Genomic DNA, 13,767 nt, shown 5'->3' with positions numbered 1-13,767 from the left:
AGATTTCATTATGAATCTCTTAAAACAGGAGTGGGCCAACTTGTGGTTTCCCCAGATGTTGGACTGCAACTCCCATCACCCATAGTCAGCACAGCCAATGGTGAGGGATGATGGGAGTTGCAGTCCAACATCTGGAGGGACACAAGTTTCCCACCCTTGCCTTAAACACATACATAGTCTTATGGAGCAGAATGCATCCAATGACTAAATCGGCATTATTTATTTAAGATTTAGCAGACAGCGCTTCTGCTTGGCTAAATTTTGCCGTAAAAGAATTCTCTGATTTAAAAAGCAGCAACTCTGCCCTGCCAAAAAAAGGACTAGAGAAGAGAGGGAGGAAGAGAGAGAGAACGAGAACAGAACCAGGGCATGGCAAATAGCTGATCCAATGTTAGTTACAGTCATCTTGGGGGATTGGCTGTTATGAGGTGTTGTGATGCAGGAAGACAGCTGGCTAATAAGATGACTCCGAGTGACGTCCAGACGCCCACCCAACACCATGGAACTCCTCAGCAGGCAAAGCCAGGCACCCACGAACGGAAGTGACCTTCACATGATTAAGGGCAGTAAAGTCTGTTGCAAAAACCAGCCCTTTGGCATGCATCGGGGTTCACAGCCCAGAGCAACTCCGAACACTCACCTGCAACTTCTCCATGGCACTTTTTAAGGCTTCGTGAACCTCCTCCGGAACGGAACCTGCGGCAGAACCTGGAAAAGGCCGGAGGTTCAATGTGAGGAGAGGAGGCAGGATAAGCTCGTGGCCCAACCTGCAGGGTCGCTGCCTTGTTGGGACCCAGATAACCGCGCTTGATGAAGTGTGCCTGCACACAGAGCGCGCTCACCAGCTCCCGAAGCGACGTGCAGCTCTGGCTCCTTCCTGAGCGAAGCCACCTGCTGCAGGAGGCCTCTGCATTGCCTCTTCTGCTCGGCCAGTCGCTGCCTCATCTCCTCGCGCTCAGTCTCCGCTTGGGACACGGCAGAGGTCAAGAAGGCCACCTAAGATGCAATCCCATACGTGGTGGCTTAGCATGAAGCGGAGGAGACTTTTAAAAGCGCAAAAAGCCACTAAACCAAGTTACAGCTAAGAGCCAAACTGTAGCAGGAACTGCTGCCTTCATAAACCTGCCCAATTCAGGACCACTCTTTCCAAGGCTTCATTCAGACGACACCTCCCCACCACCCCACATTCCCAGGTTGGCTTGCAATGTGCAGGATGTGTGATGGCAAAAGGCAGGGGCATACTCTCTGGGATACTGTGGGGAGCTGGCTGTGCGGGCCAGAGAGTTCTCAGCCCCACGGGCTAGCAGGCACCGAAGCACTTGGGCTGCAGGGACTGCGAACGCTTAGGCAGTGGCCCAATATGCAAAATTTGAGTCACCTGAATCTTGAGCATTTGCATTCATATTTATTTCAGAGATCTGCCAAATAGACAGCTCAAAACTCACTGCAGGGGGGAACCAAGTTCTGCAAACTTGCAGAGATACAAGTGAAATGGTCCAAACGCCTGCCAGGGATATAATCTTGACTCTGAAACTAAGGAGTTCTGATTCTGGCCAGTACTGAGCTGTTAAACCAGCTAGAAGCCCATAGGTACCGTTCTGTGTTCCACAGAGGGATACAAATGGCATAAAAAAGTGAGTAATACTAAGGGGTGCTTATAATTTGGGCTTCTATAGCAGGGCCGGGCAAAAAGTAGATCTCTAGATGTTCTGGGCCTAAGCTTCCAGCATCCCTTGCCATTAACCATGCTGGCAGGGGCTTCTGGGAGTCAAAGTCCAAAACATCTGGAGACCTACCTTCTGCCCACCCCTTGTTCTACAGTATAAAATCATGAGACTGACAGGCTCTCAGTGACAAACTGTTCACCTGCTAAGAACAGGTTGAGAAGGAATTAGATTTAAACACGTGGGGGAAGCTGATGCAAGTCTAGCATAAGGAGAAAAGAATCCCGAATGTAAGACAAGTCCAGAAATGGTTCATGGTGCTGGAAAACAGAAAGAACAATGTTCCAAGTGCTCACCATTTCCTCTCGACTTCCAAAATCCTCTGGGATGGTGAGTGGAAGAGTCTTCGGGTCCTCGACAGCCTCTTCGGTTTCCACTCCGTCCCCTACAAGCAAAAGGAGATGCACAGGGGAGTTGGAGCAGCCTGATGGGATCAGCTCTGCGGTGTCCCTGCTGAAGAAAAGCCAACTCACCTTGCGCCCTGGGAAGCATCTGTCCGTCCAGCTCTGCCGTGAGCTGGCTGACATGGGCCTGCAGCTCCCTGTTTTCTTTGGCAAACGACTCCAGGCTTTCCTTCAAGAGAGAAGCAACGGATCTGGTTTTGCAACAGCCCCTCCAGGTCTGACTAGACTAGATCACCCAGCGCAAAGGCCACACGCGTTCCCTTGTATCAGCGCAACAAGTGGCACAGCATCGGAAGAAACGATGCTCAGGAAGGCCTTGTCACGCCAATCAACTGCCAAAGTAGGGAATTTCTGGCAGGTTGGATCCTTCCTCAGGGCACCTGCCTTCTTGCTTCCCACAGTGCAGCTCTTCATCACAGCTGGCAAAACCCAAATTACACCACTAGAATTATGCAAAATCGCACACAACCACATTCTTGCCTGAGTAGATGATTCCAAACACAGAATGAGTTTTCACTCAGGGCAGAATTTGGATGCGCTGGGCACTCTCGGCCCTTGTTGCAAACATACTCCAAGCAGGCGGGAGGTCTTTTTTGCCAGTGCAGAGCTCCATCTTGACACAGAAACTGAACAGCCACCTAAGCTTTCTCCACACTGGCCTCCGCAGCGGCAGCCCCAACCCTCACCTTTGCGTGCTGCAGCTCTTTGAGGTGCATCTCCACAGTGACTTTGCCCTGGACCTCCTCGTGCTGCAGGCGGTCCATGAGCTGCGTCTGAAGAAGGTGCTGTTTGTGCAACTCTTCCTTCTCGATGGCTAGCTGCTGGTAGGCGGCCGTGTACTGCTGGAGGTGGGTGTAGTACTGATCCCGCTGTGCTTGGAGGGTCTGAGCCTCCTGCGTCTTCTCAGCCGCCTTGGAGGGAGCAAGAAAGCAGCCCGTTATCAAAACTCTAGTCCAAAGAGTTCCCCTTCCTGAGCCTCGCATGTGACGGTACAGAATGGACTATGGGTGCAAGCCCCAGGGCAGGCTTAAACATTACAAAATGGGGGCAGGGGGTGGGTGGGTGGGGCTGAACTCTTCCCCCAACCCATATTTCCCCCCACACACAGTAATTATCCCCAGCTATATTGCCTCCTGAAAAAGAATACATCCATGTTTTTAAGGCTACGAGACTGAGAACAGCATCCAACAGGCTAGTGTTTTCCATACCATTTAAAAAAGGCTTCTGTAGAGCTTCCTTCACCTATGGCCTCTCAGGTAGGAGGAAGGGGGATTGTTCTTTTAACAAATTCCCAGGAAGCACCACTCAAAAAGCTCACTGTAATGGGACTTTCATATTTTTTTACATCCTTTCATTCTCTCTCTCTCTCTTTTTAAAGAGTGTCTTACACCAAGCAGGGGAGAAGCATGGACAGGGGAAGAGTTCAGCCAGCCAGCCCACAACGTTATAAGGAATTATTTGCAACCTGATTTTGACACATGGATCTGCTGTTATATCTAGTTTGGCTCTAAATCTATCGAATACTTCATGAATGCTCTGCAGAACACGTGGGGCCTGCCTAAAAGCTTAAGACGCCGGAAGGGGAACCCACACAATCTCAGCAAGCAATGAAGGACCTCCTACGGTGCTAATTTACCTCTTCCCTCCTGGACTCCTGTTCCTTGTGTGTCATGTATTTATTAGACTGTAAGCCTGAGGGTAGAGACTGTCTTTTTTGCTAAGTGTAAGCCACTCCAAGAGCCTTTTCTGGCTGAGGAGCGGGGTATAAATATGATAAATAAATAAATAATCTGAGACTAGCGCGCCACAGGCGACAATTATTGGCACAACTCATATAAATCCCCTTTGCTTCTCTCCCATCACACACTCTGCTGGGAAGTTTTCAAAGGATGACTACAAAAAAAGCTGTCATGACACCAGCCCAGGGGGACACAGCCACTGAAGATATAGAAGGCAGGCAAGGGAAACGGCAAGCTACTTTGCCAAATCTCGTGATTCCGAATATAAATGGCTTGCGGAGCTCTCGGATGACACAGGCTGCATCCCCCAAACAAAATCCTTCCACAGAACTCTACCAGAGTTTGCATTCCTTCTACTCAAGGTGGGAAGCTGTGTACCCGGGCTGGGTATTTATTATTTATTTTTATTTATTTTAAAACATTTCTTGGCCGCCTTTCAAGGCAGAAGTCCTCACAATGCGGCTTACAACAACAAAATACATAAAAACGGTTAAACTATTAAAAGCAATAAAAACATAATCGCAATAAAACAGCAATTAAAAACACATTCCTCTATGTTCCAGTCAGAAGGCTAAGCAAAGTAGCCCAACTTCAGGGACTGCTGGGGCAGAGCCTCCTAGGCAGCCTCGAAGACTGCTCGGCACGGAGAAAAAGGCCCCCAGAAAGGAAACCGGCCTCCCCCCCTTGGCGGCCCCTCTCGCTCCACCCCATCCCTGCATGCCCCGGGGGGGGGGGGGGGCTGGACTGGGTCCTGCCAACCACAGCTGTGTCCTCAAGCAAAGTTTTACCGTCTCCTTGAGCTCAGCCAGTTTCTCTTGCAGCTCCCCAATCTTCTTGGCCAGCTCCTTCTTCACATGCTGCTCCGACTGTAAGGCACTGGTCACCTCCATGTTCTCATTGGTCTGTGAAGACAGAAGTGGAGCAGGGGTCAAGTGAGGCTAGAACAGAACCTCCTCAGTGGCTGCAAGGATCCGTATTTCAACAGTTAGGGGGATCCCATGCAGCCCTACGAGCAACCGCAAGAGGTGGGACTGATGACTAAGAGCTGGGATAAAAATAGTTTAGCCAGGTAAATTTATAAAAAAATTAAAAGCCAATTAGTGGCGCAGAAGTCTCAACCCTGGCCAATGGAAGATCCATCTTTCACGGCTCTAGTTTATAAGCCTTTAATGAGGACCACCCTCTGTACAGCCCATGTCCCCCCCGCCGCCCCTGGGGAACAGCAATCCTGAGGGGGATCACCGGTGAGAAAGTTGTGCGTGTGTGTGTTGGTCCCACCCATGTGTCACCACCAGCTCACCAATACAGTCCCCGAAAGATGCCACAGGGGCCAACGCAGACGCCGAAATGGTCGTCTACTCCTGATTTAAAGGGATTGGTAGCTCACCATTAAGCCCCTTTCTCAAGACTAAGAGTAAACGCAGAAGGAGAGAACAGCCTCGGGATGCAGAAAACAATCTTATTGATGGAAATAAGTGTTTTCTGCATCCTGAGATTATTCTCTCCCTCTGTATTCATCTCGGATGCTCACCCGCCTTGCACCTTCTAGACTAAGGGCGCAATCCGAGGCACGTTTAGACAGAGAAACATCCTACAACCCCCAGCTACGCTGGTTGGGGAATGCTGGGTGCTGTAGGATGCTTTCCCGTCTAAATGTGCATAGGATTGCTCTCTAAAACGACCAGATACTTCTTGGGAGCAATTTAACCAGTCTTCATACTTTTATGTATTTTGTACATGGCAAAGCAGTACTGTGTAGAAAGGATCATGAATCCAAGCTGTAGATAATGGCTTTACCATGGCTTATTGTACTGTAAAATATTGTAGTTTTTAACTACAAAAAGAAAATCTTTGAATGAGAAGACAGAGAAAGCGCTCAGCAACATTCATAGGAAAGGCTCCAGAAGAAAATGCAGGATTAAGCATGCAGTACATGGTACAGGGTACAACCAGTTGCTCTCCAAACAGAAGGCTCATTCATTACACACACACACACTCTAAAGCTAAGTGTGGCCCTCTAGATGTTTTGGCCTACAACTCCCATCAACCCTAGCCAGCATAGGCAATGGTGAGGGATGATGGGACTTGTAGGCCAGAATAATACAAAATTAATAATGGAGGGCCACAAGTTGGCCACCCCAGGTCTAAGGTTTGTGAGCAAGATTTTTTTCCGAGCCCCGCTCTGTAGCCATGAGGAGGACAAGCTTTTTAGAGACAGTGGGCCTGTTCAGATGACACACTAAGATAAGCCATGGTTAAGCCACTCACCCTTTTGCAGCAAATGGTTCATGAGTGTGTTTAAACCGTGGTTATGTAGCCACCATGGTTAGGAATAGTTCACACAACACGCTAAGTCAGGGTTCACATGACACACTAAGCCATAATGTTTAGCTCAAAATGCTTAACCACCGTGGCTTAGTGTGTCTTCTGAACAGGGTCTGCGTAAAATGAGGTTCACAGAATTTCAGGTTGAGAACACAAGAAACGTGTAGACAGTTGGGAGAATCCAAAGCAGCACTAGATGATGGCACCTGCAGAAGCAGGAAGAAGAGACAGGCCCTGTTCAGAAGACACCTTAAATCACGGCTTTAACCACGGTGAGTAAAGCGAAAAGCCTTATTCACCGTGGTGAAAGCCATGGTTTAAGGTGTCTTCTGAACAGGGCCAGAGACTCCTCGAGACAAATAGGGAAAAGGAACAGCCAAGGAAGAGCAGACTGGTGGAAGGAAGAGACCAAGCTGAAAAACCTACGAGCCGCTCATGCAGCCATCGACAAAAGCCTCTCGGTGTGTTTTATGACCCCAAGCATAGCGGCTTTGGGGGGGGGGAGAGGGGGGCGGTGTCTGTCACACCTGGACCCTGGAGGGAGTGTCTGCCTCTCACCCCAAGGAGAGACGCACCAGTTTGACAAACCCATTCTGCAACTCAGCCAGCTGCTCCTTCAGCTCCCGGTTCTGGGTCAAGGCCCGGCTGATGGTTGCCTTGTCGCTCTGCATGTCCTCCAGGAGCTGGTGCCGGTCCACCGCCTCCTCGCTGTAGCGCTGCAGCGCCTTTTCCAGCTCCTGCAGCCGCTCCTCTTGCTCTTGATTGAGGCGGCTCAGCTGCTTGTTGTCCTGCACCTGGGCTTGGCACTGCCCGTGAAGCGCCTCCTTCTCCTGCTGCAGCCGGACGAGCTCTCCTTGCAAGCGCAACTCGGCCTCTGTGGGTCCCGCAGGGGGTGCAGGCTCACTCTCTGGGGGCTTCACTGGTAGGGAGCCAAGGCAGAGAGAGAGAGAGAGACAGGTTGCTCGTGGCCTTATCGTGGCCTCTCCAAATCCACTGACAGGTTACACCGTCTCCACGCCAGAAACCGCAGCAGCCAATCTCCCACTGGCCACTGAAAGGCACCCCACACCCACCCACACACTACAGCCCTCTATAGACTGAAGCTTCAGAAGACCCGTTTTCAAGCGATGGGACATTTTGGGATCTCCGACCCCACCTGTTTTGACTGAGCTATCTTTGGGCCAGCAAAGATGACTTGCTCAAGTAACCCACAGCCTATAAAACCCCGTAAAGCTTCGTCCGCAAGAGGCTAAGGGAGGGGCAAGGGAAATGTTTTCCTAGGAAGGACCACTGACCTACCAAAGAGTGAACTGGCAGGGTCACAGAACCCAAAGGGTTGGAGCAGCACTGCCTTGGCGCTCTCCCCTGCTCCCCGCTGCATGGGCGAAGCAGAAATGATTCCCAAAGGGGAGGTCCAGAGAGCAAGACTGGGACTGCAGTGACCAGACAGCTGGATGATGCCGAGGGTTGTGTGAATTAAGCACATGGGCTGCAATCCCATTAGAAGAGGAGGAGGAGGGAGCATGAGAGCAGAAAGGCGGTGAGACTGGAAGCAGGAAGGTCAGGAAGGGACAAGGCTGTGGACCAAGCTAGAAATCACAGCAGGAGATTGGTGTAAAGCTAGTTCTGCTGTCGCATCCTGGGCTGGGAGAGTGGCCTAACTTAGGGAGAGGAAGTTCCCACAGCACACTTCGGCTCCCAATACTGGAAGGAAGCAGTACTTCCTGGTTGTGCTTTTTATATTGTATTTTGTATTTGGGTTTTTAGATGGTTGGGTGTTTTATTATGTTCTTAATGGTTTTAATTTTTGTGAACCGCCCAGAGAGCTTCGGCTATTGGGCGGTATAAAAATGTTAATAAATAAATAAATAAATAAATAAACTACCAAGAGGAAAGACTTTAGGGAGAAGGGCTGCAGGGGCCTATGCCTCAGGAAAAGGGAGGTGGTCAGCTCCTCCGACCCCCACGCCCCTCAAACCAGACCCCTGTTTTCTGCATGACTGCAGCATATCTGGGTCTAAACACACGTTGATTTGCCACCATCGTGTCTAGCCATGGTCTTACAGAATAAGCCGTTCAGGTGAACAGGGTAGGGGGAAGGAGGGGGTTAAAAAGAGAGAGTCGGCTCGACACAAAGGGCCACTTCCCACGTTACTCAAACCCCAAACCCAGGTTTGCCACGGAGTGGACACTCCACAGGGAGCCACAGCCAACTGCGGCTCCCAGACATCTGCGTCCGTATGATCCCTGTGTGTGGAAGCGCATGTTGGTGGCAGACACACATTATTATTAATTATTATTATTATTATTTGCATTTTTATACCGCCGAACAGCCGAAGCTCTCTGGGCGGTTCACAAAAACCAAAACCATTCAAAGTATAAAACAAACCGTATAAAAACATGATATAAAATACACATTAAAAATGGATTAAAAACATACCATACATGATTAAAACATCTTTAAAACATTAAAACTTCTTTACCCCTTACATCTTAAGGGGTACGCCTACAAATATAATAGGGGCAGAGAAAGATGTGTATGAATCCACCAAGAAGAGATTTAAGGCACAATCCCTACGCATGCTTAGATGCTGGGAGTTGTTAGCCCCCAAAAACTGGAGTGCCAGAGGTTGCCCACCCTGTTTTAAACGTAGCCTTGAAAGGCACAGTCCCTGTGCATGCTTAGACCGGGGGGGTGGGGCGTGGGGAGGCCTACAACGCTCACCTTTCTGGCTGGGGAATGCTGGGAGTTGTAGGACTTATTTTCCTGTCTAAACACGCATAGGGATTGTGCCCTTAGAGGTGATCCTGACTGCCAAGACAGGGGAGGCTGCACCAGGCAAAGGGACAGAAGGTACCGGAACACTGGAAGCTGCCTTGTACCGATTCAGATCATGGGTCTGTTTGGCTCAGTACTGCCTCCTCCCACTATCAGCAGTGCTCCAGGCAGAGAAGGCTGATTCGTCTGCTCCCAGTTCCCTGTATAACACGAGAAGCCCAGGACTGGACCCGCCTTGCCTGCAGAGCACGTGTGTTTCCACTGAGGGACGGAGCGAGGGACGGGAAGGCCGGAGACCTAGAAGGCGAGCCTGTCTGGAGTCGCGTGGAACAGGTGGGACGGCGTCATATGGGGAGAAAGGGGTTCCGAACTTCTGAACGCTGATCCTTACCAGCCTGGCTGCTGAGCAACTCAGAAAGGTTGTCTTCCAGCTCCTGGATTCGAGTGATGTTCAAGTCCTTTTCTTCCGTCAAAGTGCAGACCTGCACCACAGGAAAAGGTGGGAGGGTAAGACCAGTTTTGCTCCCCGCCTCTTTCCACGGGGAAGTTCTCCTCTCCAGTTCCTCGATGTCGCTGCCCTGCCAGAAGCTGTTCTTCCTGCTGCTCCTCCCCCAGCAGGAGAGCAGTGGCAATCCTTACCTGCTCAGAGAGCATTTGGACTCGCTGCTGCCAGACTCCCCCTTCCTCCTTCAGCTTGTGGACATACTGATCCCGCTCAGCCTGCAGTTGCTGGAGTGACTCGGACAGCTGCTCAGCGAGTAAGGAGAAAAAACAAGCATAAGCCAAGCCGTGTGGAGGAAGCCACGGCTCCCGGGAACGGAGCCAAGGCAAGCTGCTATGGATGCCAGATCCCCAGGCCAGGCACAAAGGGCTGCATGGGAGGGAGGGAGGGAGGGAGGGAGGGGCTCTTCCGACATCACGCTCACCTGGGCAATTTGCGCTTCTAAGCTGGCTTTTTCTTCCAGCACCATCTGCATCTGCTGAGTGGCGTCCGGGACTCCTGGCTGGCTTGCAAACTGGCAGGAGAACCAAACCCCTGGTTACAGCAAACCCTGGGAATTGCTAGCTCCTTTTCATTCCACCCTTCCTCCAACACTTCAGTAGTTCACAAGAAGATTTTTGTGCTTCTACGGAGCCCTTCAGCCCAACTCCCACATTTTGGACAGAAGATTAACATGGATGTTTTGTGATGGGGAGACAGGGAGATCTAAGTGCAGTTTTGCATACTCAGCACGAGGGAACTATCAAGAGGAGAAATGCCAGTTAAGCTTTGCTTTCATTTACCACGTTTCCCAAATTTCTAGTACTTGCAGCTGCAGAAGAAAAGCCACAAAGGCTTGGATACAGGAAGGGGACAGGGCAGGGGTCCCACGAGTCTTGGATCATAACATCCTCTAGCTACCTCTTTGTCCCCCACCCCCATACTGAATACCTAAATGTTAATCCCCATGGCTTCAGCACTTCAGTACCTGCAGCCCACTGCAACCCTGAAATTTTTTTTTGCATCAAACAAATATTGCTGAGTTTTGCTAGTGAAGCATTCAGAGTTTTGGGGTGCAGAGTACAAAGACCTGGGATCATCTCCTCTGAGAGACAACCTTTAAGGTGCTAGAATCCCTCCTGGAAAAACAGGGAGGCTTCCCTCCAGGCTCCAGAGATGCGACCCCACCTTGCATTTTAAAGAATACCATGTTAACTGTCTGGGAGTGAGAAGTAGCTTTATGCATCGCTCGAAGCCTCTCCCCTCCTCAGCTATTACAAGGCTGTGATGCCAGACGCAGCATCTCCGACCAAGTCGCAAATCACCTGCTGAATCATCAGCTCCGCCATTTCCAGTTTCTTGTGCAAATCCTCCACGTCCAGCTTCATGGCCGAGTTCTGAGAGATCAGGCTGCGCAGCTTTTCCGACAGTTCAGAGTTCTGCTGCTTGAGTTCTTCGCCACTTTTACTAGAAAAACCACACACAAGCAGTTAGTATCACTAGAACGATAAGTGCGCATAAGAGCCTATTGGTGGGTTCTGTCACACATTAGAGCAGAAGTTTTCATCACTGAGATCCAGGACCTGCCATTAATCTGAGAGTGCAATGCAAAGCCTACTTCTAGGGTAACGCTTTTTCTTCTGTTTTAATTTTATATACCTATTCCCCCCCACCCCACCCCTTTTCTCTCTTTTGGGTGATCAGCCTCAAAGGAGGGCAGGTTGCCACTTATCATAAAGGGTAAAAAAGCCACCCCCACCAAAATATCTTCTGCAGCACAACCAATTCAAGAGAAAGGAGCTATGACCCCCCACCATCAAGGAACGCATAATAGGGAACATAGGAACCGGCCACCCTATTTGTCTGTTAGGCCCAGCCTCGTCTCTTCCAAGTGCCAGCAATGGCTCTCCAGGATCTCCCGTCACTTGTTCCAGGCTCCTTCTTATCAAACCTGGGACCTTCTCCAAGCGAAGCATGAGCTCTCCCACTGAGCAACGCGCCCCCCCTCCCCATGGCATGCAAGCCTTTGTTCCAATCCTTGCTCAGTAAGTCTGGCCAACATCCACAACAGTATCTTATCACAGTGGCAGGGAGGCTATGAGCTAAACAGCTTACCTACAGTGGTGGCCAAAATTGGGGACACTTTTTGAAATTTTCATGTTTTGCAACTTTGCATGCTTATAGAAAACGTTGTTTCACGGAATGCAAATGTTTATATATCAATTGAAAGACCTGATTCACGTAATACAACTATCCTGCTTCTTTTCCTGGGTGTCCAATCCACTCTTTTCTTTGGTGCCATGGCTCTATTTATGATGGATGTACGTACACTTTTAATTTGAGAAATACCTCAAATATTCACACAAATCTCCAATTGCGCTTCAGTTACAGAACAAACAGCAAGATTGACTTTCCCCAACTTGAAACATGATGTATCACAGCTACTGCCACGTGATTGGTCCCCAGAACAAGGACTGTGATTGGCCAGTAGGGTTTGCAATTCCAATCCGCTTCTTCACTCCATCACCTGTGTTTGTTTTTAGACTAAAGCATAACTTTTTTTGTCCTGCAGATATTTGCATTCTGTTTTTTGTATTGAATTCAGCATTAAATTCTCTTCCAATTGATATATAAACATTTGAATTTCGTGAAACAGAACATTTTCTATAAGCATGCAAAGTTGCAAAACATGTAAATTTCAAAAAGTGTCCACAATTTTGGCCACCACTGTAGAAGTTGGATTCAACACAGTAGCAAACAGCGTGTGTTAGGAAGCCCCGAATTCTGCCTCCGCCAACCTGGTGCGCTCCAGCTGTGCTAGATAACAATCCCCATCATCCTCAGCCAGCATAGTCCTTGATGGGGATTGCTATTCGGGTTGGGGGAAGGCAACCTTAGAGCAAATCTCACCTCAACCTTGAACTTACTTAAGCAAGTCACTAAAGCCATTTAAAAGGAGGGGAGCACTTTGGAAAGCAGACCCTTGTCCGGTCTGTACAAGCAGGGAAACATCGCAGACAATATTATGCTGCAACAAAAATAGCAAACCTCACCTCTGCTTGTACACTTCCAGTTTCAGAGCATCTCGTTCCTTTGCCAGTTCTTTGTTATGCTGTCAACAACAAAATATGCATGACTCAAGGAGGGAGGCTACGTCTCTGGGCACCTCTGCTTTTGCAGAGCATTTCGGAGCCACTAAATCTTTAGCATCCGCTGTCCATTTCCAGTTCGGAGAAGGGCAAGTTTCATCCCACCCCCGCCCTTAAGGATGCAGGTGAAGGCTTGAAAGGGCAAACTGCGTTTGCTTTATCACATATCAGCAGCTTGCTGAGCACAGAGGTTCACACGGAACAAGCGTCAGTAGTGCAAGGCTACCAGGGCTGGTGTCAGCACCCCTTAGGACCTAAGACGAGCCCTGCTGGATGGGACCAGTCCTGTCTAGTCCAGTATCCTGTTTCCCATGGCGGCCAACCAGATGCCTCCAGGAAGCTCACACGCAGATGTGAAGGCAGGAATGCTCTCTGTGTTGTTCCCCAGCAGCTGGTATTGAGGCCCACGTTGCCTCTGATCCCAGACAGGACGCTCCTGCACTCCTGGGCAGCTGCTGAGGCCCCAGCACTGCAGCAGGGCCCACCACTGATGCCTGCCTGGGCCACCGTTTACATTTCCCACAGTGCCATGACATGAGGAGCACTGTGGAAAATTAAAATAGCAAGTGGCTCCCAGGCACCTGCTACAGGCCACAGTGCTTCTTGTTGCTGCCACCACCAGGTAAGCCCACCAAGGGCCTCCTCAAAACCAGAGCTGGCCCTGAGGAACGGCACATTTCTTCTGGGCATTATTGCTTGCACACCTTTTACTTGAATACGACAGGTGCCGAGCCACAGTTGGTTGACACTGCTCTTATGCTGAAAGCATGTTCCTCCAATGGAGCTGCCCTTAAGGGGCACTTGGGAGCCCCAGCTGGTGCCAAATGCAGCAGCCTCCGCCCTCCCAGGAGGAGAAAAGGACCTTTCCATAAGGGCAAGAGGAGAGAACACATCCAGACAGCCTTGTGGGAGCTCAGCTGGCTTCCTGGTAGCATCCAGATCCAATTTAAGGTCCTGGGTGTTGATGCCAAGGGCCTGTTATTGTGCTGACAGAATGCCTCTCTCCATCCTGAAACAATTCTGTCCTCAGCGGCCTTCAACTGTGTTTAGCAACTGCATTTAGTAGCTAATGAGTTACATCCCATTTATAACTTTGAAGATTTGTATTTAATTTTGTACTTGCATTCGTTTTATTGTTGATTCTTTTTAGAAGTCACCCAATATCT

General features: G+C 49.8%; 1 protein-coding gene across 3 annotated transcripts in view; it reads right to left on the bottom strand.

Annotated features, from left to right (window-relative positions):
- Positions 1 to 13,767, bottom strand: part of GOLGA2 (golgin A2) — a 44,407-nt gene that overhangs the window by 6,317 nt on the left and 24,323 nt on the right. For all 3 annotated transcript variants that reach the window (XM_063144570.1, XM_063144572.1, XM_063144571.1), the window contains 12 exons: positions 12,506 to 12,564; positions 10,778 to 10,919; positions 9,898 to 9,987; positions 9,611 to 9,718; positions 9,363 to 9,453; positions 6,768 to 7,111; positions 4,656 to 4,769; positions 2,815 to 3,039; positions 2,198 to 2,297; positions 2,021 to 2,109; positions 843 to 996; positions 641 to 708 (listed from right to left, as the gene is read on the bottom strand). In XM_063144570.1, the coding sequence (XP_063000640.1) occupies positions 641 to 708; positions 843 to 996; positions 2,021 to 2,109; positions 2,198 to 2,297; positions 2,815 to 3,039; positions 4,656 to 4,769; positions 6,768 to 7,111; positions 9,363 to 9,453; positions 9,611 to 9,718; positions 9,898 to 9,987; positions 10,778 to 10,919; positions 12,506 to 12,564 (1,584 nt within the window). The remainder of the gene's footprint in view (positions 1 to 640; positions 709 to 842; positions 997 to 2,020; positions 2,110 to 2,197; positions 2,298 to 2,814; positions 3,040 to 4,655; positions 4,770 to 6,767; positions 7,112 to 9,362; positions 9,454 to 9,610; positions 9,719 to 9,897; positions 9,988 to 10,777; positions 10,920 to 12,505; positions 12,565 to 13,767) is intronic.

Source organism: Elgaria multicarinata, chromosome 19 (genome assembly GCF_023053635.1).
Source record: "Elgaria multicarinata webbii isolate HBS135686 ecotype San Diego chromosome 19, rElgMul1.1.pri, whole genome shotgun sequence".
NCBI lineage: Eukaryota > Metazoa > Chordata > Lepidosauria > Squamata > Anguidae > Elgaria > Elgaria multicarinata.
The sequence above is the reverse complement of the archived record's forward strand: the minus strand, read 5'-3'. Positions and strand labels throughout refer to the sequence as shown.